The 24,904-nt window shown below is 46.1% G+C and overlaps 1 protein-coding gene across 2 annotated transcripts in view; it reads right to left on the bottom strand.

The window, feature by feature from the left end:
• Positions 1-24,904, bottom strand: part of map2k5 (mitogen-activated protein kinase kinase 5) — an 80,992-nt gene that overhangs the window by 9,027 nt on the left and 47,061 nt on the right. For both annotated transcript variants that reach the window (XM_069190575.1, XM_069190576.1), the window contains 4 exons: positions 18,954-18,980; positions 18,588-18,620; positions 9,712-9,773; positions 7,034-7,079 (listed from right to left, as the gene is read on the bottom strand). In XM_069190575.1, the coding sequence (XP_069046676.1) occupies positions 7,034-7,079; positions 9,712-9,773; positions 18,588-18,620; positions 18,954-18,980 (168 nt within the window). The remainder of the gene's footprint in view (positions 1-7,033; positions 7,080-9,711; positions 9,774-18,587; positions 18,621-18,953; positions 18,981-24,904) is intronic.

The following is a 24,904-nucleotide window of genomic DNA, read 5'->3' as shown; positions in this document are numbered from 1 at the left end:
AGAAGCGAGCGCCGTTAATTAATATACCTGCTGGTAAAATTAATGTATGAGTGGAGGAACTTATTAAGAGAAGAAAGAAATAAATACTCCTTAGGTCATTATCTTGCTCACGTTTACCTTTCTTTAAAGCAGCTAAAAAGAAAAACTCATTTAAAAATGTGACTGCATTAATCACTGCATTGCATCAAGTGCGGATAATCACCTGAATACTCTATTAAAATAAAACTGACAACCCAGGGGAAATTTTTTACCTTACTCTTTAATTGTTTTGAGGCTTTGATAGGCTTTTTAATCTAAGATTAATTTATGCAATTTTAAATAACTCTACTTATGATTAATAAGCTTGAAAATTAAAAGGAGTCTAAAGCAATTATAACAAGTGGCTGGTCATCACCTCATTAGGTGGCGTTGGCGTGATGCAGCTGTGGAATGCTGGGGAAGGGAGGCGGGAGGGGACAGAGCCCCAGAAATTGCAATGGAGAGAGAGGAGGCAAGAGAAAGGGTCAGTACAATAACTAGGGCTTTCCAGATTTGCATACTAATAATCTGATCCCGATGGAAGAGCTGGAACAGGCAGAGAGAGAGAGAAGAAGCACTACAAGGGCTGAGCTCCTCATCTCTCGACAGGGCAGGATTAAAAAAGAAAACACCGCCAGGAGATTAGACATCCCCACCCCAGCATCCTTCGCACCCGTCTCCACACAGCCCCACTGAAGAGACACCCTGACAGGACGTTCAGCACACAGGAGAGGATCGCTCTGTCACTATGGAGAGGACCAGGTGCACAGCAGTTTACTCAAACACAGCCTGCCAGCAAAGAAAACAATTCTGATATCAGAGAACCTACAGGATGCAGATTACACATGTATGTTCTCCTGAGCAGTTGTTCAACAACTATTAATAACGAAGGAAATCCAGTCGCTCCCAGATCGAAGGAACCTGTAAGAGCTGGAAGTTGTCATAGTAGGATTATTATAAATCTGGTCTAAGAAGTGCCTGGTGCCAGGACAGGCAACCTGGGCTTTGTATTCCACTCCACAAAAGCACTGGCCTTCTAGAAGGCAGTGGCTTGGCCTGGGAGAGTCGAGACTATCTGACCCAGGTAAGACCGACCGCCAGACAGCAGCAATCTCGGCGAACGCCAAGACCCCCACTTCACTGCGAAACCAGCTGCAGACATGCACACCTGCTGCAGCCCCAACACAGGGGTCCTGGTGTTCACGCGGGGGTCGCGGCCCCAAGGCCCCGCGCACGACTGGCGCGATCTTGCCCAAGAGCAGGATTAGGATGCAGCCCGCAGAACGGGCTTCCAGCCAGCAGGAGCGCGCGGCGCCGCGGCTGCACCGCGTGCAAGTCTAGCGGACAGGCGGAGGTCCCGCGGCTGAAACGTAATGAAAGCTCTCGCGCTGCTCTGGGGAAGCGCTGATGCACAGATGAGTCCACACAGCAGCTCGGAGGTTAGGAGTCGGGGGGGGGGGGCGCAGGGGGGGCACAGAGAGAGAAACGGGCCCTCTCCCCCTCTGCAGGGATGGAGTGGGAGGTGCGCGTTAGGAGGGGGGGTCCACACAGACTGTTGGAACTTCTCACCACCTCAGCCCTGGCAAGGGAGAACACAGCCCACTGGAAATCACACTTCGTTGTGAAACTGTAAAAAAAAAAAAGAAAGAAAAACCCTGTCTCCTGCATGCACACAAAATCTAAGTCCTTGTCAAGGCCAATTTTAAACACAGGGGCCTTTCATACACAATTAGGCGCTCCATATGAAAGCCTCGCCTGGAAAAAAAAAAAAGAACCAAACAGGGTCCAGATAATGCAGTAAACCCAGCCTACCCACTGTGACGCAGAAAAAAAAATAATCTGTCTACGAAATATTTAGCCTCGCAGCGTAAGCGCCGGGGTCTTTAATGTGTAAACAAGACATCAGTCGACTCCTGCACGCCCCCTCAGATCAGCCGCTGAGAATGGGGCCAGGCAGCTGTTTCTGTGAAGTCCTGGCTTAATTGCAGTTGTTTACCACCGCCCCCCCCCCGCGGTTTCCCAGGGGCCCCGATCTCCCCATCTACTGAAGCTAGCGCTCCTCTTGTCAAACCCTCGGCAGGTTCCAGGGGCTCTCGGAGTCCGCGCAGACGCACGGGCACGAGACGCAGCCCCTTTGTCACAGGAGCCGCCCCCCGTCTGCGGCCAGCTGGGCCTGGCCGTCACCGGGGAGAGACGCAACAAAGGTGCTGAAGGGCCGCGCGACAATGAGGGGGCTCCTCCGGGGAGCGGAGAGGCAGGCCGAGGAGCGGGGGGGGGGGCCCCCAACAGAGCCCCGCAGACCGGTGTCCGGCTGCCAATCACGGCACGGGCACAGGCGACGTGAGCCGTCGCACAATCAGGACGGACGATTCACTTTGAGCATGGGTGAGCCTTTGAGCGAAAGGACGATCGTGTAGGCCAAGCAGAAACTTTCAGAGCCCCGGATGTTCACTGGACCCATCAGACATCATCTCCCAAGTATCTGACACAGGAGGCGAGCATCAGTAACTACACAACTAATATAATTCAACTATTTAATTTCACTCATTTGAAAAACTCTGACTAATACGACATCCCGTTATGGCGATGTGAGAGGTGTAAAAACTCATTACAGAAAAATATTAAGAAATCTAAAAAAACACGCTGATAAAACCCAAGTCACACTTTGTGCTAAATTGCCAGCTTTTTTAAAAAGAAAGATTTTAATTGCCATAAAAAGGCAGATTAAGCACTACATGCAAATGAACTCAAAGGAGGTCTTCAATTTAGGGAAAGAAATGCTTAATGTTTGCCCCTCAAATAACCGTCTGAGTGGTAGAATGAGCAATCAGGAACCGGAGAGACAGATGTCTCCTCAGAGGGACTTAGAAAACTGATAGTCAATAGGTGGTCACTGCGAGAAACAGAAGAACAAGACAAATAAGGTTTGGCTGCTTTTCAACACGCAGGAACGCAGGAACGCAAATTACGATTTATATACCAAGCCACAGATTACAGAGGCTTTGTAAGATCACCTGGTGTGTAGTGAACTGTGAGATCAGGAAGCACCACAAACCAAAGCACACACAAAAACTGTGCAAACATCATCAGCAATTTCAGTTCCAAAGGCCTGGAACTCTGCGTTTCCTCTTGAAGGCTGAGAGGGCAGTAAGGAGAGCCTGGTGTAAGATTTACACTCTTCAGGACAAGAGAAGGTCTCAGATTAGCTGACAAAAAGGAACCTCATAGGTCAAAGGTCACTGGCACTACCTACCAAGACTCATGGGTGCTCAGTTTCACTGCTGTTTAACTGGATAAAAGGGGGTGGGTGGTGCTATTTTTCCTCTGTGATTTACAGCTCACTCTAAAGTCCCTGTTATAGAGTGAAAAAACTATTTAAAATAATCAATAACACTTAGGATACAACAAGATGCTGCCCCTGACAGAGGATCACCAGATAACAAACACCTCACTATTCCTTCTAGCTACTAAATCACAGGCGGACACTACCACCCTGGCCACACATGAGCCCTGCTGTCTCTAATCCAACTCGAACACTAAACCTAAATTAACCCTAAACTTAATCTTAGCAGATGCCACGATCCCGTATCAATCTCTGACCATAACTCCAACTCGAACCCTGGCGTGATCAAAATTCCTGGCTTCAACATTAATCTTAACACAGGGGATTCACGGGGAGATTCTGCCTTTACACCGTGCATCACACTGGGGGCTGGGTGTGTTTGTGGGCATCTTTCTAGAGGTAGTTTCTTCTTCAGCCGTACACCACACCTTATGTGAAAATGTGTTCTTCATTATTCACCTACTGCAGCTGATTCTCCTCCAGATTCAGATTCAATTAATGGATTTCTCTTATCCCAAACCCCAACGTTTCCCTGGGACTTGTAGTTTCATGGCCTTCAAACTGGCTCTACACAGATCCATTTTTTTTAACATTGTGCTGGGAATGTTCTATTACCCTGGTCCTCGGGATGATACAGTAGTTTTTTTTTAACAAAAGGTTCTCATCACCTTAAAACGGATACTATTACAGAGTAAGAAAAAAAAAGGAAAAGCTTCAACTGAGAATTAAAGCAATATTCCTTTAAATATTTCTAGCATCTCAACAGTTAGATCTTAATCTGGTCCTTGACAGGAGACTTTAATAATTATTCATCACTCTCTTCAGCTCACTGGGATTATGTCACCTATATATACACATATACAGAGATGGAAAGATTAGGTAGAAACACCAAAGGAACCTGACAGATAGGACAGATACCTCCATATACATACAGAACAGGCTTCACACGGGTGCCAGCTCATGAAAATACTAATAGCAATAATAGTAATAATAACAATAATAATAATCATAAAGCCCAGTGTTGGGATGCCGAGAGCGACAGCATTATCATAAAGACTCAATTTGGTGCACTTGCTTGTTTTCCAGTCTCTTCCCGCCTCTGCCAGGGAACAAGCAGAACAGATAATAACTATTAGTAAATCACAGCGCTTTGCAGAATCCAGCTGTGCCTGCTACATTTCCATACAGATAGAATGGCTCTGCGCTTTTAATATGTATGCAGAGAGAGGGGCTGCGGCTGCACAGCGCAGGGGCAGGGAAGTGCGGCGAAGGAGCCTGCAGGAGATACTCGGCTGGCTGGGCCCCCCCCAGCCTCGCCCTCCTCCTCCTCACTCATCTTCCTCTGCCACCCTCCCTGACCTCGCCCACTCCGGCTGCAGATGTCCCTTTCACGCCCCCCGAACCCCCGAAACCCAGGGAGGTGCCCTCCGCAACCCCCCGAGAAGCCGCCTCCTGTGCCACGTGCCGCATTTCCCATGAGCCTGCCCCCCACCGAGTGTGTGCTCGTGAGCGAGTGGCAGGCATCCGGGCGCTGCTTGGCGCCACCCAAAGCATTCTCGGGACCGGCCCGAAGCAGGTATCGTCCTGCAAAGCAGCTGACTTCTTAAAAAAAAAAAGTCAGGTGAAAGACAAGGTGGTTTCCTCATACCTGTTGAGTTTCCAGGTAAAGGAAACCTCACTGAGAGATGACTTTGGCAGGACAGCTCTTTCCGGGCGGCAGCACGAACAGAACAGAATGGGGAGCTGTCCATCCTCCACAGAACGCAGTGGGTGGCAGACAAGCCTGAGCTGACAGCGGAAGATTTAAGACTCTGGCAGTGGATCGCGGTCTGATCCACTGTGACTTTCACGAGCTGGGGGTTCCTGAGCGTGCTGCACTCATTACACTTCATTACTGAAGCAATCGCACGAGCTGGCTTTAAAGTCTGTTCCACACTGACTCCACAGACGACAACAAAGCAAGAAATGCCCAGCACTGCAATGGTTTACACAGAAAAATCCTGCAAGCTCAAAAGCCCCGCTACTGTACTTATTCCTTAGGCCTGCTGTAAGTGCTTTGTCTCCAGCACCATCAGCCCAGCTCTTAATTGCGGTTTGCCCTTAATTTATTGATGGCTTTTAGAGCTTGATCACAGGATGATGCCAGAGAGCAGAACACCGGGAGGAGCACAGAATAATTATTATTTACTAATTCCACTGGATGCCTGTGTTATTCCTAACAGCTTGTTCGTTGTCAAATCAACAAACTGCACTAAATAAATGACCTGTTGGGAATTGTTCTTTCTTCTCCTTGCTGCTTGACTAGAAACTGTCATTACTGGGGAAAGCTTCCTCGTTGCCGGGATCTTACAGAGAGCAGCTCATACAGAGGGAGACTGTCTGCATCAGGATATGCAAACCAGCCAGGCTTCTGTAAGTGAAGTGGTTCTTTGCTGAACAGGTGTACGTGTTGTTTTCTGCCTGTGCTTTATCAAATGTTATTGCCACCCTGTGTTCTCCAGCAGTGCACTTATGACCTGGGTTATTAATGTAATGCAGAATAAAATAAGGACTAGGTGGCTATGATTATCACACTGTTAAAGTCTAATGTTGATATATACTGAGATATTAACTATTTATCCACACTGCTACAAGACGTTAAAGTGAAGAGATTTTGTGTAAATCAGTTAATGGGACATGGAAACAGATTTAGGTAGAGGGACAAATTCTGACATAGGACGCAGGTAAGGTATAGAGACTCAAAGGGACAAAGGCAGAGTAATTTAGGTAGACAGAGAGACACAAGTACAAGCTTTATGTAGGGGACTGTACGGTTTTTCTGGCAGACAGAGGGACATGGGTAGATTAATTTAGGTTCATTTAAACAGAAGGACACAGGTACCTTCAAGCAGAGGGAGAAAGACAGGCACACACATTATTCTGTGCTCCTCAGATTCAGGCAGACAGAGAGAGACAGACACACACAGGTAGGTTCAGGTAGACAGGGAGAGAGACAGACACACACAGGTAGGTTCAGGTAGACAGGGAGAGAGACAGACACACACAGGTAGATTCAGGTAGACAGGGAGAGATAGGCACATACAGGTAGGTTCAGGCAGACAGATAGAGACAGACACACAGGTAGACAGGGATAGAGAGACACACACAGGTAGATTCAGGCAGACAGGGAAAGAGAGACACACACATGTAGATTCAGGCAGACAGGGAGAAAATGACACACAGGTAGGCTCAGGCAGACAGATAGAGACAGACTCACACAGGTAGGCTCAGGCAGACAGATAGAGACAGACTCACACAGGTAGGTTCAGGTAGACAGAAAGAAACAGACTCACACAGGTAGGTTCAGGTAGACAGAAAGAGACAGACACACACAGGTAGACAGACACACACAGACACACACAGACACACAGAGGGAGACAGAGGGAGACAGAGGGAGACAGAGGGAGACAGAGGGAGACAGAGGGAGACAGAGGGAGACAGAGGGAGACAGAGGGAGACAGAGGGAGACAGGTAGGTTCAGGTAGACAGATGGAGACAGACACATACAGGTAGGTTCAGGTAAACAGAGGGAGACAGACACACACAGGTAGACAGAGGGAGACAGGCACACAGACACACACAGGATTTAGGTTTCGGAAGACAGAGGGAGACATGGAGGAACCTCTAGCTCACCATGAGGTCCTCTGGAGCTGGTCTCTCTTTGGGAAGCTTTCTCATGCTGTGAATGCAAACAGAGAGAGACACACTTCACTTCAGCACCAGGTTCTGGACAGCTGCCTGAGGACAGCTCCCACACTCTAGGGATTCCACTTGTCAAAGTCAGCACAGCGACTTCCTGAATTCCTGAAATTACTAGATCAAGATGGTCATGTGCTAAATCAGAACTAACGCCCACTTCCCCACATTTAAAAGTAAAACCTACAAAGGCTGCCCTCCGTACTCAGTACAGGTGCCATGGAGGGACACTACCAGTGACATCTGAGTGTGCCCCTCCAAGGACAGACAGGACGCCACTCTGAACATCAGTCGCCATATCTCGGACTACACCTCACTTCTTTCAATCTCCTAATTCTACAAAGTCAGAAATATTTATCTAGAGTGCCAATAAGGATTGCTAAATTAGCTACACAGAAGAGTTTTGTAACTTTAAAACGTCATATTATGTTATTTTATCATTACAGGAGTACACGTCACTCGCAGGTCATTTTTAAAAATAAATACAGCTCTCTTGTTCTACATGAAGTCAGATGATTTCTGAGCCCTATCATTTTATTACAACTTCACAAAGTGTTATACTTATTGATCTTCCCTTCAAAGCTGAATAATTATTAAAAACGCTTAAGGAACTCTGGCTACTGCTGTTAAGCACCGGAGCCCCTATTTATCATTCCGACCTAGATAAAGGATGTCTGGGATTAAGTAGAAAAAAAAAAGTTTGGGAAACTGGTTTGCAGTTTGATGAATTATGCATGTTGAGATAGTCTAATAATAACAGGAGAGGTGGCTCTGGCGAGTGAGCCCTCTCCTGTTGGTGCAGCAGGGAGCCCTAGCAGTTTGTTTGTCTGTGGAGTGTGACCTGTTTGTGTAAATAAGGCATCTGAAATATAAACACCAGCTTCCTGTGCTGTCTTCTCCACATCTGGCTGGTCCCTGGGCCCCAGTGGCCACCGAGAGGGAGGTCGGAGCAGAATTAATGGAATGTGCTGCTGACACATTAGGCAGTGAGGCAGTGCAAGACTGTGTGTGGGAATAGGTATGTCAGTGAGCATGTGTGACGGAATGGCCATGCGAGCATGATGCACCGACTGTGCCAGTGTGATGCAGTGGCTGTGTCAGCGTGTCAGTGTGATGCAGTGGCTCTGTCAGTGTGATGCAGTGGCTGTGTCAGTGTACCAGTGTGATGCAGTGGCTGTGCCAGCGTGTCAGCGTGTCAGTGTGATGCAGTGGCTGTGTCAGCGTGCCAGTGTGATGCAGTGGCTGTGTCAGCGTGTCAGTGTGATGCAGTGGCTGTGTCAGCGTGTCAGTGTGATGCAGTGGCTGTGTCAGCGTGCCAGTGTGATGCAGTGGCTGTGTCAGCGTGTCAGTGTGATGCAGTGGCTGTGTCAGCGTGTCAGTGTGATGCAGTGGCCGTGCCAGCGTGTCAGTGTGATGCAGTGGCCGTGCCAGCGTGTCAGTGTGATGCAGTGGCTGTGTCAGCGTGTCAGTGTGATGCAGTGGCTGTGTCAGCGTGTCAGTGTGATGCAGTGGCTGTGTCAGCGTGTCAGTGTGATGCAGTGGCTGTGCCAGCGTGTCAGTGTGATGCAGTGGCTGTGTCAGCGTGTCAGTGTGATGCAGTGGCTGTGCCAGCGTGTCAGTGTGATGCAGTGGCCGTGCCAGCGTGTCAGTGTGATGCAGTGGCTGTGTCAGTGTGTCAGTGTGATGCAGTGGCTGTGCCAGCGTGTCAGTGTGATGCAGTGGCCGTGCCAGCATGTCAGTGTGTCAGTGTGATGCAGTGGCTGTGCCAGCGTGTCAGCGTGTCAGTGTGATGCAGTGGCTGTGCCAGCGTGTCAGTGTGATGCAGTGGCTGTGCCAGCGTGTCAGTGTGATGCAGTGGCTGTGTCAGTGTGTCAGTGTGATGCAGTGGCTGTGTCAGTGTGTCAGTGTGATGCAGTGGCTGTGCCAGCGTGTCAGCGTGTCAGTGTGATGCAGTGGCTGTGCCAGCGTGTCAGTGTGATGCAGTGGCTGTGCCAGCGTGTCAGTGTGATGCAGTGGCTGTGTCAGTGTGATGCAGTGGCTGTGCCAGCGTGTCAGTGTGATGCAGTGGCTGTGCCAGCGTGTCAGTGTGATGCAGTGGCTGTGTCAGTGTGATGCAGTGGCTGTGCCAGCGTGTCAGTGTGATGCAGTGGCTGTGCCAGCGTGTCAGTGTGATGCAGTGGCCGTGCCAGCGTGTCAGTGTGATGCAGTGGCTGTGCCAGCGTGTCAGTGTGTCAGTGTGATGCAGTGGCTGTGCCAGCGTGTCAGCGTGTCAGTGTGATGCAGTGGCCGTGCCAGCGTGTCAGTGTGATGCAGTGGCTGTGCCAGCGTGTCAGTGTGTCAGTGTGATGCAGTGGCTGTGCCAGCGTGTCAGCGTGTCAGTGTGATGCAGTGGCCGTGCCAGCGTGTCAGTGTGATGCAGTGGCTGTGTCAGTGTGCGAGTGTGATGGAAATGCAGTGGCTCTGTCAGTGTGTGTGGGTCAGTGGGTACATCAGTCTATGTGTGAGACTGTGCAAGTCTGTGTCTTACTTGAGAGGGCCATACTTGAGAGGGGGTATCTTAGTGTTTCTGTTTCACACTGGGCATGTCACGAGTGTGTGCATGAGTGAAAACTCACCACTGTGTGATGAAGTGAACAAACACCTCGCTGAACTCTCCCACTGGAAGCACTGGGGGATCCTGGGGATTCAAAAGAACAGATTTTACAGAATAAAACTAAGTCCTAGTTAGAGAACCATCATTAAAATTTGATTTTTTGAGAGCAATTCACATATCGTTATTAACATTCTTATTAAAACACACAAACGGTGGGTTCTTCAATTATTGGCACCATTACATGAACAAAAAGTCATGTAAAATAAACAGCACAGTTAAGTAGCTATATTTTATGCTCCCCAGAATGGGAAAACTACAAGTATTTATTTTAATACAATTATTTCTAAATATTCCAGTTCCTTGATGTGCTTAGTTCTATGCTTATGGACTGTCTTCTTCAATTCACACAAGAGGTTTTTAAACAGATTTAAGTCCTGAGACTGAGACGGCCACTGCAAAATGTTGATTTTGTTTTCTGTGGTGCTTTTGAGGTGTGTTTAGAGTCATTGTGCTGCTGGAAGGTAAACCTGTGACCAAGTTGTAGTTTTCTGGAAGAATTAACCAAGTATTTAGCCAGAATATCCCAATACTAAGATAAGATCAGATGCCACTGATCTTATCAAGGAGAGGTGGTGTGGTGGCTCTGTGGCTGGAAGGTTTCTGGTTCATATCCCGCGGCCAGCAGAGGAATCCTACTCCATTGGGCCCCTGAGCAAGGCCCCTAACCCCAACTGCTAGGGGAGCTGTATAAATGGCTGACCCTGCGCTCTGACCCCAAGCCTCTCTCCCTGTCTGTGCGTCTCATGGAGAGCAAGTTGGGGTGTGCGAAAAGACAAATTCCTAATGCAAGAAGTTGTATGTGGCCAATAAAGTGATTTTATCTCTTATCCCTAAACAAGGGCCCCATGGCCAGCGGCAGAAAACCAGCTCCACAACATCTTCAGTCCACTGCCACATTCCATGGTGGGTATGAAATTCTCTTCTTTGTACGCATCTCTCTGACCCCAAACATATTGATTGTGTGAGTTCGATTTTGGTCTCATATGAATGTAGCACCCGGTTCCAATCAAAGTCCCAGTTGCGTCTGGCAAACTCCAGCCTTGTTTCTTGTTGTCAGGTAGGGCTTTCTTCAGGCAACCCGTCCTGTTGCCTGCAGGCATGGATGTACCTTCTAACTGCTGGTTAGGAGACTTGATGACCTCAAGATCCAAGCAGACAATGCAGTTCTCCAAACCTTGGATTGTTGAGGGAAGCAAAAAAAACACCTTCCTCACTGTGCACAGGGACAAGATGTACTTGCACCCTTTTCCTGGTAGGTTAACCACTGGTTTTGAACTTCCTGATTATTGCCCTAGTAGTGCTAAGTGCTGTATTTAACTTTCTATGGACTTTTGTGGATCCATTACCTGATTTGTGAAGATCAACAATCACTTGTCTCTTTTGAGTTGTTAGTTCTTTGCCTTTTCCCATGGTGATGAATGACAAAAGGGTTTCCTATGTGTGCGATGTCTTTGTTTATACTCTTCTGAAACAGTAACGAAAAATATACCTTTGGACAGAGTTGTATTTAAATAAACAGATTTCACTTTGTTTAATTTTCTTTAAAAATGTAGGGGATACAATAATTTTGACGCATATGTTTTCGACATAAAAACAGTATTATTCATTTAAAACGTTCATTTTAAAATAATTGTATTAGAATGTAGTTTCCACTTTTTTTTGTAGGGGGACATAAAATATAGCTCATTATCCGTGTTGTTTATTTTATAAGGCTTTTTTTGTTCAGCAAGGGTGCCAATAATTCTTGAGCACACTGTACAATAGATGTGTTTGGAAGGATAAATAGAGAGCGCAAGCACAGACATTGAAATTGACCACATCTGCAGAAAATTAGATTATAAATCCACATAAGCAATAATGAACATTGATATCCATAAAACATATCCTACATTCCCTGGTACAGCAGTAAAAAGTTGTGGTAATATTTAATATTACAAGGAACCTGCAAGCCATTTAGGAGTGAAATCCTAGCAGTTAAAACATGATGGATAACCTGTGTATAAATCCTAGACAAGTACTTATTTCCTGATTTTGATAATAAAATTAAGCGTGTGAAAGAACAAACAAACTGCCCGAACTCTGAGTTTATCTTCCATAAAGTCTGTTGAAAAGCTTGAGAATGAAACATATTAACAGCTCTTTGGACACAGACCAAGCGGCTCTTTCAGAGGAACAGAAGACAAAAACTTTCCCTTTTTCACAAGTACTGAGACTTGTGACTCAAGTTCCAGGATAAAACAGAGAGATTAGAGATGGGAGTGAGAATTGAGGCCATAGCAGTTTTGTTATCCAGAGAAAAAGAGTGGGGAGGGAGAGAGAGCCGCTGGACTGTGAACAAGGACACTGACAGGCAGCGAGGACGGGAGGAAAATCAACCAGCACCCTTTCCTGTTCAGCACCCTCAGCTCCTGACAATGCGCGTAGCTTAGGAGTTCCAAACAACACTTCAAACACTTCATAAATTAAATGCATTAATAAAGTACTAACAGTGTCCAAAATGTGGTAATAGACAATTGACATACAACAGAGGCTGGCTGTTAGTCACAAAGCCCTAGTCCATGTCAGAGCCTGAACTATAAAACCTAACATCGACCCATAAGGTTATTTGCAAAAAGTAGCTCGTTCCACCTTTAAGACTTCAGAAGTGCATTTTTAAGACAGCGATGAAGCTTGAGACTTTACAATTGGACCCTAAACAACAGTGTGGAGTATGTAAGGTCTCTGTAATGAGACCGATCGAGAAGGTCAAAGCAAAAAATCTTTACAGTTTGAGGCACCACCACAAAAACGGCAAAGGAAAATTCTGCTGGTGAATACTATACAGTGGCTCTTCCGCAGTTGGTCGAGAGAACAAGAAGGCTGATGTAATCTTTTTAACACTGTGCGCACTTTCTCATGGATCCCAGATGTCTGGCAGCAGCAGACAACCCCACAGTCTGCCTGCCTTTACTGCTGGATGAAAAGTGACAGGGGTCTACCATACGAAACCACTATGCTGATGATGTGTGTGCAGAGGAGGCCGATGACAGAGACTCTGGTGCTTGGTCTGGAGAGGTCTCCCCGCTACCAACCCCAAACCTCCAGGGGCGACGCTCTTCCCACAGCCCGAACGACAGGGCTCAGGGCTCCTGCATCACCAATACCCGGGGGGCCCAGCGATCGATGACTCCCGGTGCTTGAACAGTCGGCCGACGCTCAGCCTCGTCACGTATTCAGATCCTGCGAGCCATGTCGTGTTCAACATCTGTGGATGAACGCCTCCGAGAAAACTCCTCCACACCAGGAGGAATAACTGTTTTCCGAATGAGCAGCAAATTAATCGACTAAGAACACTCCCCAGCTCGGCTGTCTATAAACCGCCTCATTGTGAAACACAATAGGAACCTCGGAGAAGTGTTGCCTGGATTTCATCTTCCTCCTTTCTTTCATTCTTTCTTTCTGGTTGGAGTGAATGATCCTGAAATGCATGACAGAATAAGGAGAATAGCCTTTCAAGAGCCAATTTGGGGTGTATGGGGGGGCGCGGGGGGACATGATGCTCTAACGGGGATGATCTTGGCTGTGTCACATTCTGATTTTTTTTTTAAATCAGAAAAGGGGGGTTTTCTTCTCTTTTTAGGACGCTGAAAAGACTCGAACTCCGAGAAATAATGGCATGCAATGCAATCTAATGAAATTAAAATGTACAGTGCTTTAACAGTCATCTCATTAAATTTACAACAAACGCAGCCCAGGAGCTGTTGAGAAACAGGCATCAGCAGTGAGAGAGCAAACAGCTCAATCCTCAATCCATTCTCATTTGCTATTAAAAATACCTTTCGGCAGCTTTTTCCTCTCCCTGACATTCTGCTCAAAGTACCTTGCAAAGTATGATACATGCACCTATTTAAATTAACAAAGGAATGACTTATTTTAATCTCACTGTGCTTTGGAGTGCTTCGGTCGCTTGGATGAGCAATATATCATTACATACAACCCCTCCAGTGCTGCAGGCTACAAACTCAGTGTGCGCTGCTTTTAGAGAGAGCCAAACAATTTCCTCAGCACACAACTGTGTCGGATACATGCATGTATTCATTATGGCAGGGGGGCGGGGGTGAGGGGGGGGGGTTGGCGTTGGGGAACGGTGGTGGTGGTGGTGGTAGTGGTGGGGGGGGTTCGGCTTTGATGTAGCAGAAAAAAGGGGAAAGATGATAAAAGCACCTCAGCAAATATGCAGAGGCCGTCATTACCAAACGAGTACAGATACAAATCAGAGCCTTCCCCCCAATGTGATTAGTAAATATACATGTAATTGTCGGGGCCAATTATCAGAAAAATGAGATCAGTAATTACACCGGGAGAAAATTAAGTAGAACTCTTATTAGTGCATTGTTTCCTACTCAACAAAAAAGGAAAGAGAGCGAGAGAGGGAGAAGGGAAAAATACAATTACGCCAAGTAAACAAGGAGCAGGCGGCAGACAGGAGCGGCACAAACGGCGCCATGTTCATGTATCTTTCCTGCGACGTACAATCACGTTGCCTGCCACCCCTTGCCTGGCTGTTTTTTAAATCCCCAAACAGACGAGCATAATCCGTGCCTTGCGCTGTCTGGGAGGTGAGCAGAAGTTTGCATGTTGGGGGGGAACGAGACACATTCGGGGCTGATAGAAGGGACACCACAGCTCTGGTCACGCCTGCTTGTAATCTTCAGTGCTTGTTGAACCCAAGACGAACCAGCCGGGCCCCCATCCCCATGTACTACTTGTGTGCACGACACCTCTTTCTCCTTCTAATTGTAACTACTGTAGGTGCTACCATTCCACCTTGGTCAAAATATTCAAGGGTTTTAAGAACTACAGCTGTTGTCTAGTTTTTGTGTTGTGCTCAAGGCTCAGATGATTTTCAGGGTGTTTCTTTTGCAGTCTTTTGTCTTGCACACTAGGTGCAACTTCCTTTAAAACCCCCCAGCTGAGACCTCGCCACGCCGCACGGTGAAAAGACTCGCTTTCTCCACAGCACAAGGCCCAGGTGACAGGTTTAAGGAGACCGGCCCCTGACGTTTTGGTTTCGACGCGTTCCCGGTTTTTTTTAAAATCTCATCTGCTTGTTTAATGACGCCGGGCGGCGCAGGGGCCGGCCAGAGCGGGCCGCTCCGCGGGGCGAGAGGCGCACAGAGGCCACCGGAGAGCCGGGCGGCCGCCTCTTTCTGCTGCCCTCCCGCCGCTTAGCAAAAGCGAGCAGGATTACACCATGGAAATCTCCCTCCCTTCAGACCCCGTGCGATAATAGCTTTCATTCTCTCTCTCTCTCTCTTTCTGCAGCCTGAAAGTTTTAATTTAGTGCGCGCTCGTATTAAGCACTTGGTCAGCTCGAATGGAGGTGGCGAGCGCATTGCTCACGCGCCGCCAGGATACAGGGAAGGGCGAAGGAAAAAATAGTTTGAGTGATGCCTTTGCCTTGTGAGTAATGAACAGTTCAGGGAGGTCAACCCATTACAACTGAAACCGTTTAATTATTAATTACGCACAATCTATAAGCGAAAGGACAAGTTCAGTATGTTTAATGTGAGGCGGCGCTGCCGCGTCCCTCTCCTGGCATTTCGTTATTAGCGCGTGTCAGCAAGGAGCTGAGGCAGAAAGGAGAGTCGTGCGCGCGCGCGCACACACAAATACACAACCACACAACTGAGAAACACAACCCGATGCAAAGACTTTACACCGCAACGGTTTTCTGATAAGTCCCTTCTAAAAAAAAATGTTTTACTGTAACTAAAAATGTAATCTCCTTTGGAGATTTTAATTTTTGTTGCGGTCGCATTGTTTTAGTTCATCATTTTGTGTGTATATTCTAATTTATTTATTTTTTTCATTATTTCCTGAAGGCTTTAAAAAAAAATCCGAAAAATGTAGATTTTTGTTTAATTTTGCATTACACTTCGTGGCATATCAATTGTCATTTCTCATAACACTATGCATATTGTCTTTTGGAATAAATGTTTTTACATTATTATTATTTGCAAAAGCTTATGAATAGGACAGTGACTGTCGTGAGTACCCTGGAGAGTCGACCATTCTGGTAGCTAACATGGGGAAGGATTGATAAGGAATCCATTCAGAACAGATGACACAAAAAAAACGAAAACTTGTGTCAGGTCAGTAAGTTTGACTTTGTAATTACACATAATTGTCCAAGAACCACACTTTAACTGCACAATTACACGTCCAATTAAAATATTATTCATTACCTCTTAAATAAACTGTTAGGCAAATTCTATTAAACTCCGATAATTGAGCGAGTTTAATTATGAGACGTGTGGGGAAATTTAGGAGAAAAGTACGGGATGTGAGGTGACCTACATTGGCACAGATATTTTGTTTTAAAAGTGACCTCGTTCCAGAACCACAGCCCAGAATAACTCCTAAAGTCACTTCTTAAAGTGAAGAAGAGCCACTTTCAGGAGCCTAGAAGTCTTTGTAGACACGAAGAACAGCTCATCATAGTCTTCTTCGGTTCAAGTCTGAGCTTTGCTCACAGGAAGAACGGGAACACACTCAGCGTAACCAGAATAAAACTGCAACAAAAACAGATTTAGAAGTGGTCTTGAGATGTATACTGTATAAAGTACAAGCTGATGAAAGCTAAGAAGAATCCAGACTGTGTTAACTCAATTGTGCACTGCACTGCCTGGATATTCAATCTTTCCACTTGAAGAATTCGATCAGTACAGACACAAACTCCCCAAATTGCCAGTCGTTAAATTCCAAATTATGGATTTGAAAAATAATTTAAGTGGCATTTTGCCTTCTATTATACACACCCACAGGTACGAAATGTTTTGTCATCAAGGCGCTTCTGCAAGTCTCTGCTGAGCCCAAGTGCTGCCACGTGAAAGTTTTCATCACCTATCTGGAGTCTCAACCGGGGAGTATCTACAGGTGAGCGATTTAACCGGGAGGGAGAGAGAGAAAATCGAGTGTTATTTATGCACCGTACAGTGAGCACCTAGGCTCCTCGCTGCAGTTATTACAGTACGCAGTGGGCCAGGGTGTGCTGGTGTTCCGCAGTCCCCACACTCTACTGTCAATTACAACTGAGGGAGCCCAGCGGGAGCTTCTCCTCCACAGAAATAGCTCACACACCGCAGAGGTCCTGGAGAAATCCAGCACTCCGGAACACAGGAACATTCCAGCACTGGAATACTAGAACCTCACCCAGCCGGAACCCCAGAGCATTCAGGCACTGAACGACTGTAGTGTTGTAGCCTTGGAATACAGTCACTCCTAGAACAAACACTTCTGACTCAAGTGAGTGCTGTGTTTAAACCGGCACCAAAATGGCAGACTTCGCAAGCCTTTACAGCTACAAACTGCATTTGTGCTGAATTCAGGAGGAATGTCCATCAACCTTTATACTGCACATATTTATAACAGAAAACGGAGTATGTTATATTATGAGAAACATCAGAAACTGCAGGTTCAAGGCTTTCAATAGGAACTACAGTCACTTGCAAATAATATAAAAGGCACAAAGTTCACGGACTTCAAAAGATGCAAAACCTGCCAGGCAACGTTACCAAGGAGAAAACGAATGCAAATTTGACACAGTTGCACATCAGTTCATTACAGACTGCTGCTCTATATCTGCTTGCAGGTTATCTTTGACTTATCAAAATCGCTTGAGATTGGACTTGAAGAGAAACAACAACAAAAAGAAAATAACGGCTGCCAATGTCAAAGCCACTCTGTGTGACCTGGCGTGAGAGGGAGGGGGCCGTGCAGTCGTTCAGCTCTTACAAGAGTGGCAGCCTGGGATCTCAGCATCTGACAGCTTCAGTGCAGGAGATCAAAGCCAGTGTGACACAACCTAGCACAGCAACTGTAACAGGTCAGTGCTGCTACTGTGGAGTTGCTGTCTTGGCAGGAGAACTACCTTGCTCTTGGCCTTCGCACCCAGAAGCAGGTTTTCTTAAGATTCCTTCTGCATAAACCTAACTGCCCAGCTCTATGAGAGAGCATTAAAGAAGCCACATCCAACATTTTGTCTTTGTTTCTACTGCAGATAAGGGCTCTTTGCACGAAACATTTTTCGGCCAGCATCAATGCCTTCATTTTTTAGAACTAACCTTAAAGAACCAGTCTTTTCTGGAAGAGAGGATTGAACGTCATGTAGTCCCGCAGCTCAGACAAACCCACTGCAGTAAATTTAACGTCTTACCCTGCCAAGCATGTGATGTGCGTGCCACCAGGCTTCTGACAGAGCTGCAACTTGGGGAGCGAAAGTTTTTGCAGCACAAAAGAAAATGTGCTATACAGAGCACTGAAGAGAACGGCTCTAGCCTGGGCTATAATTGACCAGAGGTTCTGCAAGCAGAAATGAGTGACAGAACAATAATTTAAATGCGGGGGCTAAGCGGTTTTGCTTAAAAATTTACAGCAGGTGGAGCACAGCTTCAAACAGGCCCACGCAGAGCAGAAAACTGAAGTACCAGTCCAGCCATTTTCCCCATGTTGAAACCAAGCAATAACGGACTTCTGGAGGAGAGAGTGGGGTGTATGAACTAAAACCCCACTCGGCTGAGGAACTGGGGTGAAGCGATCTTTAACCCCCCCTACCTGCTCCTGAGCTCCCAAGCCTGCGTGCCCCCCTCCACCCCCACCCCAAAACCACACAACAAATATGCGTGCACCCTCTTGTATCCCAGTCTGGCCCATTGTGCTGCTCTGGCTGAAGGCCTGTGTAGCAGGCGCTGTGTCTGTGGACTGCCTGCTACCGTGCTTCATTAGGAAACAAAATATAAGCTTTCCACTCCATTAGGAATGACTTTAGGAGCGAAAGCACATAAGACGCCGACTCACCTCATCAACAATGCATTGCAATAACTGAAGAGGCTTGAATGGGAGAGAGAGAGAGAAACAGTATTAGCCTATATGCAATATCTTTACAGTAGAGTGGCGAGAAAAATCATTAATGCAATAAAATGTAGTAAGATTAATCAAAAGCATCAAACTCTTAGGAAAACATTGCAGGCTGGAGTGTTCTATTATTTCTAATGGTACCTAATCTAATACTGGCAGTTAAGGGCTTGTGTTGTGTTTTTTTTCCTGCAAAATGCAATTTGCTAAGTTTAAAGGGAGGCATCCAAGCGTGTGCAGGATGCAGCCGTCAGGAACGCAGAAAGTGATTTTTTTCCCCCCCGTTTTCTTCGAACTCATAAAGCTTACCATTAAAGATCCCTGGTTTTTCTGAATCTGAAAAAAAAGAAAGGCAATATGTAATTAGCATGTCATAATCAAAACGACTCACTTGGACACATTATGATCACTGAGAGAAAATTATTGCATCGCTGGTGGCAATTTGCGGGCATGTGTTAACACCATTTACATAATGAAAATACACAAATGTTAATAGCTTGCTTCTCATTTATAGAGGGAAGTCAGCAGAATGCTAATTTCACAGTACACTTTTTACTACCCTCCAGGTTGTATGAAAATGAGGGTTGAAAAGAAAAGTATATATTATATATAAATAAATAATCCATTTGAGAATGCTGTTTACCAGGCTCAGTTATAAATAACGTTTCTGCACTGCTTCTCTGACACCAGCCATTCCCAAGCTGCAATTGTTGAATGTGAAGCTATGAAAAGAATTTCAATTTAAATTAAACTCCCATTTGTTTGAATTTGAAATTAAATCATACTTAGGAATTAGCATTTTGGGAATCATGCCAATATATGCCTATAATCTTGTACTTTTAAGGTTTTTTTTCTACATGCTTTTATAATTATACAGTGGCAGTGACTTTCGAATGGCTGAATTGCTACTTGACCCTAAAATTGTTTTCAGTTAAAACAAGAGGAACATAAACTGTGATCCCCCAGGACAAAAGATAAGACCCTCACTGCTCTAAGCCCTTAGCATTGTGCCCCTTAGACAAGACACCTCAGTCCTGGTGATATTTTACTTCCAGGCATTCCCTGCTGAGCCCACATTCTGCAGGCACAACACCTCATGTCACCTCATAAAGCTCTGAGCATATTTCCGAACAGGGATTACATCATCCTGAGTTAATGGTCGTAAGTAGTTGTGCTTTGGGGGCCAAAGATCAATTTGCTTGGACACGTCATGAGTTTTCGATGGACAAGGTGGACAAGAATGGATGACCTTCCCTTTTAACTCGGCGTGAGCCCCACAAGTAGGTTACTGGCTGAAGGGGTAACACACAGATACAGAACCTTTCGTCACATCACAGGACTGAGGTTGAATACTGTTCTCCACCAAGCACAACATGAACATTCGGCTCCACACAGTTACTCACATGAACTTTCACAAGGATGGAGGATGAGTCAAAATCCCAGCCATTCTACTTTTCCGAGCTGAGTTTTGTTCCAACTCATAAGAATATAGTAGTAAGAACTAAACTATAAAAACTATAAACTATAAAAAGTAACATCAGCTTCTGTGCTGTTGAGATGCTGAGGGACAGGCAATGAGTGATGATGTCCATGGTACTGGAGAAATGGACCTAGTGAACAAGACCAAGGGACTGCACTCCACAGCACCAGTGAGCAATCGTTGCTTCTTTCCCAGCAACTTTCTAAAGGAGGATTTGTTTAAGTCAGAGAAACACTTAGAAACAACGTATTTTCATTCCTGATTCTTAATCTTCTTATAATTAATAATCTAACTGCATAACGTATGGGAGTAGGCTGGAGAGGCTGGGTTACAACTGTGGGAATTGTTGAGAGTGCATGTCTTCTTTTCATTCTTATCATCTCCCAAGCTCGAAATGACAAAGCGTGATAACACTAGCAACACTTGTTTGGTAATGTGCTAGTGCGTATTCACTCACTAATGTGATGCTTCCACGTACAAGGCCCTCAGCTGTAGTAACACTGCAGCAATGCCATGCCTGAATGACAGGGAGAGGGAAAGCTGGGAGTTTTGTGGGCAGGAACGCTGCACTGTGACGCGGCCACTGCAGGGCCAAACCACTCACTACCACTGAACTCCAGCGCTGTCTCCACCAACACCCACATCAATGCAAACCAATGAGGTCCGAACTCAACCAATCTGGTCCTTAAAAGGCATGGGTCATTGAAGACACTGGTCCAGTGTATCATCCAGGACATGCAGGACACCATCGGTTTCAAACATTTCCCCCCGGGGAGAGGCTACCAGTCAATCAAGACCAAAACTGCCCAACATCTCTTCCCCATGGACGTCGCCCAGCTTTACTACAACAGGTTAATACAGGATGTAGTCCTTATGTAATTGTGGATCTGTGCATGTTCTTAGTGTGAAGTGTATATGCATTGTACAAGTATATATATATATGTATGCAACTGCATAAATGTACATTTTGTAATTTGATACTGACAAACAGTAATGCGTATACAAGTGTATACAAGTGTAATGGGCTTGGCAAATAAAGTGATTCTGATTTTGCTGAACACCATTAAAATGAGGGGAAGAGAAGGTTATTCTGACTTCTGCCAACTGCTGAATAACATCACTGATCTGCAAGTAGCTTTTTAGAGTGTGAGAAGGAACAGTCCTGTGGTCCACATCGCTACAATCCTACGCCAAGCTGTTTGTAGGCATGTTTCTAACTTTGTGGTGGACCTAGTTACAGAGGGATGGCTGACTTGAACACCACACACAACCCATGCCATGCGTGGCTTTCAAGTTTTCTTGTGTGAAAACTGGGTTCAGAAGACGAAACATTGTTACATCCAAAACTTAGAAAAACTCTTATTTGATCCTGCCTTAAGAGTTTGAATCAGGGATCAGGTTCAGCTGATCCAACACACACTGATTGACTGCGACTCCAACTGGTTGATTCCAACTGGTGCTGATCTCAGGGAGCGTTTCAACAGGAAGGACAGAGCGAGGAGCCTGAAGAGCCACTGTGAGCTGTGCAGATATTAAATGAGTACGAAATCCTCCCTGGCCATCACACAGTAACTCTTTCATAGCAATAAAAAGCCCTGTATGTATCCAGCACATCCTAATTCAATCAGTTCTCCTTCAAAGCATGATTGTGCAGGGTAATGAATTGCTCATTCTGCTTGCCTTTGACAGTGCGGCAGTGCGGTTATTGATTCATTCTCTCAATTAAATAAAGCTTTACTCTCTCTTCTCTCGGTAAATACCTAGAGACCCCCCACCCGATGCATTATCCATTTTGTCTGAATCAGACACATTATCAGCCAGTTTTCTAAATTAATTCATTTAGCTGCGATAAAATAACTTTTATAATTGCACACAGCACAGAAGCCTGAAATTTACTTTAAAAGATTAATTTACGGCACGGCAGCAATTTTCCTGAACATACTGAAATTTGTCAGCTGCAGTACCAGTTTGTTCAACTCAATAAAGCACTTTATTAAAACGCAGCATTAAAAAAAAAAGAGATGTTAGGTGACTGTTGCATGAACAAATGTGCTTGTTTCAGGAGAACTGTATGTCTTTCCAAAGCAATGAAGCACTGCCCCCTCCCCCTGGCTCAGTTCCAGCCAACATGGAGATACACAGAGCTGTAAAATGTGACCAGAGCAAAACTCTAATAAGAGAACGCAGACAATAACTGGAATCGGAAAACGCTGTATTCTAGAACAGGCAGCTGACAGTTCCGACACTGGTGGAACATACCGGGCTGTTTATAATTCTGTCCGATCCTCAGATCTGGAGTACCTGTGGAACACCGCCTGTCAATCAGAGCACAGCACCATCTGGCTGCAGAACACGAGGAAGGGGCCTAACGCGCCGCACTGAGCCCGGGTCCCAGGCACACCGACTGCAGAAGAGGCACGGGTCTTTAAGTAAAACTGACCGCGCAGAACTCCTGCTCCATTGCCAGTGTCCCCAGCAGGACACTGGGGGTGGAAGTAATTTATGGTTAAAGCTGGTTCATCCTGTGACATTTTTACTTCTTAATCAATGCCATTGGGTATGGAAAAAAAAAAGACTTTGGGCAGCAAGGGCACTCGATTCCAGTCTCCATGGAGATAAGTGCGACAGAAAGTCAGAAAGAGAGGAGCGAGGAAGAGGGAGGGAGGGAGCCGGCGCGCTCATTGTTAACGAAATGACAATCCTGGCAGTGAAATGAAATGCTCCTCTCCGCGCCCCGGCTCCAGTCAGCGCTCATCCCTCTCTCGCAGGCAGTGGAATTGCGCTCTGCCCTGCCTCCCGGGGCTCAGATTTACCGCTGACCCAGGGCACGCCCTCCCCCCCCTCCGTTGACAAATCTTATCTCTGCATTTTCCCAGCTCCTGGAAATCCCATGTCACACCACCCTCCCCATCTCATCTTCTTCTTCTTAACTAGAAAACGAGACCCAGCGTGGAGGTTTCTGCTCCGGATCTTTTAAGATTCATGGAAAGAAATCGAACTCATGGACAGGCACGGAATGTTAAGGCCCCGCGGATCGTGAGTGAAATCGCTCTCCGCGCAGTGTGCTGCTGATTAAGACACTGTTTTTTCCACACTTCTCCTTCACCACCCTTTTCCGCTTACCGGCTCCGAAAGTCAAGAGGCCTGAACAAAACCTCCTGAAGATTCTGGCACTCTGCAAATTGCATAGACTTAGGAACAACTTCACTGATGGCACTGACGTACAGTATGGAGGAGGACAGTGGCGTTAAAAGATATTTGCTGAGCTCTCACTACTGGTGCCACCTCAAGAATAAGTAACCGAGTGGACACGGTGGCTATATCTTCGATAGAACATTCTAAAAACATGTGCTACATGTGATATCATGGTTTTTACTGGCCTCTACCACAGTACTGTGAGCTCAGTTTACATTCTGAACCTAAACACTGCCCAGGGTGAAGAGAGGCTTTGTTCTGTGCCATTTTGATCCTGTCAAGCACTGGACTCCCCTTGGGAGATGACAAATCTCAGGCATGCCATCATGTCTCCAGAGCTCCCTAGTAGAGTCTGATGGAGTCTCCCCATGATCCACCTATAGGACGCAACAGAGAGCTCCTGACATTTGTTAAAAGAAACTTCTTCTTCAATGGCTGGTGCCACCGCCTGTCATTTTCGCACCGATAAATGCCTTTTAAATAACTTTTTTGTTGGAGCAGAGGTTTGACTGCTTAGTCATGTCAGACAACAGCACACTGTGCAAAAAGATTCACAATTCAAAATGTAGATGATTTTACTGAGACACATAGCTTCTGCGCTAGGAAACATAAACACACACATATATACACTGCATACATATACACACTTGTACACACACTGCACATACGGTGCAAGAAATAGAAAAGAAAAGCACTCCATCATGAAATATGGGGATGTCTTATATATTTTACACCCATAAATGCAGGCAGCATAGAAACAGCACATAAAGCAAGTTTAACATACAAATTTACTTTAACACACAACTCAGTCAAATATATTTAAAAACAGCTTTCGGAGCCCCTTGGAAATCATCATAAAAAAAACAAAACACGAAAAAAAACACAGCCAACAAAACAAAGGCAACAATCAATCAGTCGGCAGTGTGCTGGCGGCTGTATAAACATCAGATCAAGTCTGGTGTCTTCAAGGATTTTTAGAGCGAACCGTAAAAAACTCCATTAACTCCTGACAAAGAATGCAAATTAATCACAACATGGGGTGAAATGAAATTAAAGACCCTTTTCTAATCAATGACAAGACAGGATGAAAACGCTCTCCACTCCTTCTCCTTTCCCCCCTTCCTGCTTCCTCTACTGATCCAGCAGCTGAATGCTCTTACTTTAAAACCACAGAACCTCCCTGCCCACCCCCTCATGTCTGCCCAAACCCTGCAACCTGAAAAGGAAGGTGAGAGGAACTAACAGTGATCGTCTGCCCTCTACTCACAGATCCCCCCCCCATCACACACACACACCCTCCTCCTCCCCCCCGGGCCCCCTCCCTCTCTTCCCATCACCCTCTCAGCTATCTGCTTACAAGCCCACAGATTTGCAAAACACACTAATCATGCGAATCTCAGGTGCATCCAATTTGTTATTCGCACTCTCCCATGCCAGAGAAGAAAGGCTGGCGCAGACAGATGCACCAGGATCCTTAAATGACAGCTCTGGCCTGCGGAAGTAGGATCGCTACAGCATCGTCTCGTACAGCCTGCAGGTGAAGTGTCTGGAGCACCATATGGAGCAGGGAAAATTAACAACAAGA

The sequence above is a fragment of the Lepisosteus oculatus genome, chromosome 5 (assembly GCF_040954835.1).
Source record: "Lepisosteus oculatus isolate fLepOcu1 chromosome 5, fLepOcu1.hap2, whole genome shotgun sequence".
Classification (NCBI taxonomy): domain Eukaryota; kingdom Metazoa; phylum Chordata; class Actinopteri; order Semionotiformes; family Lepisosteidae; genus Lepisosteus; species Lepisosteus oculatus.
The sequence above is the reverse complement of the archived record's forward strand: the minus strand, read 5'-3'. Positions and strand labels throughout refer to the sequence as shown.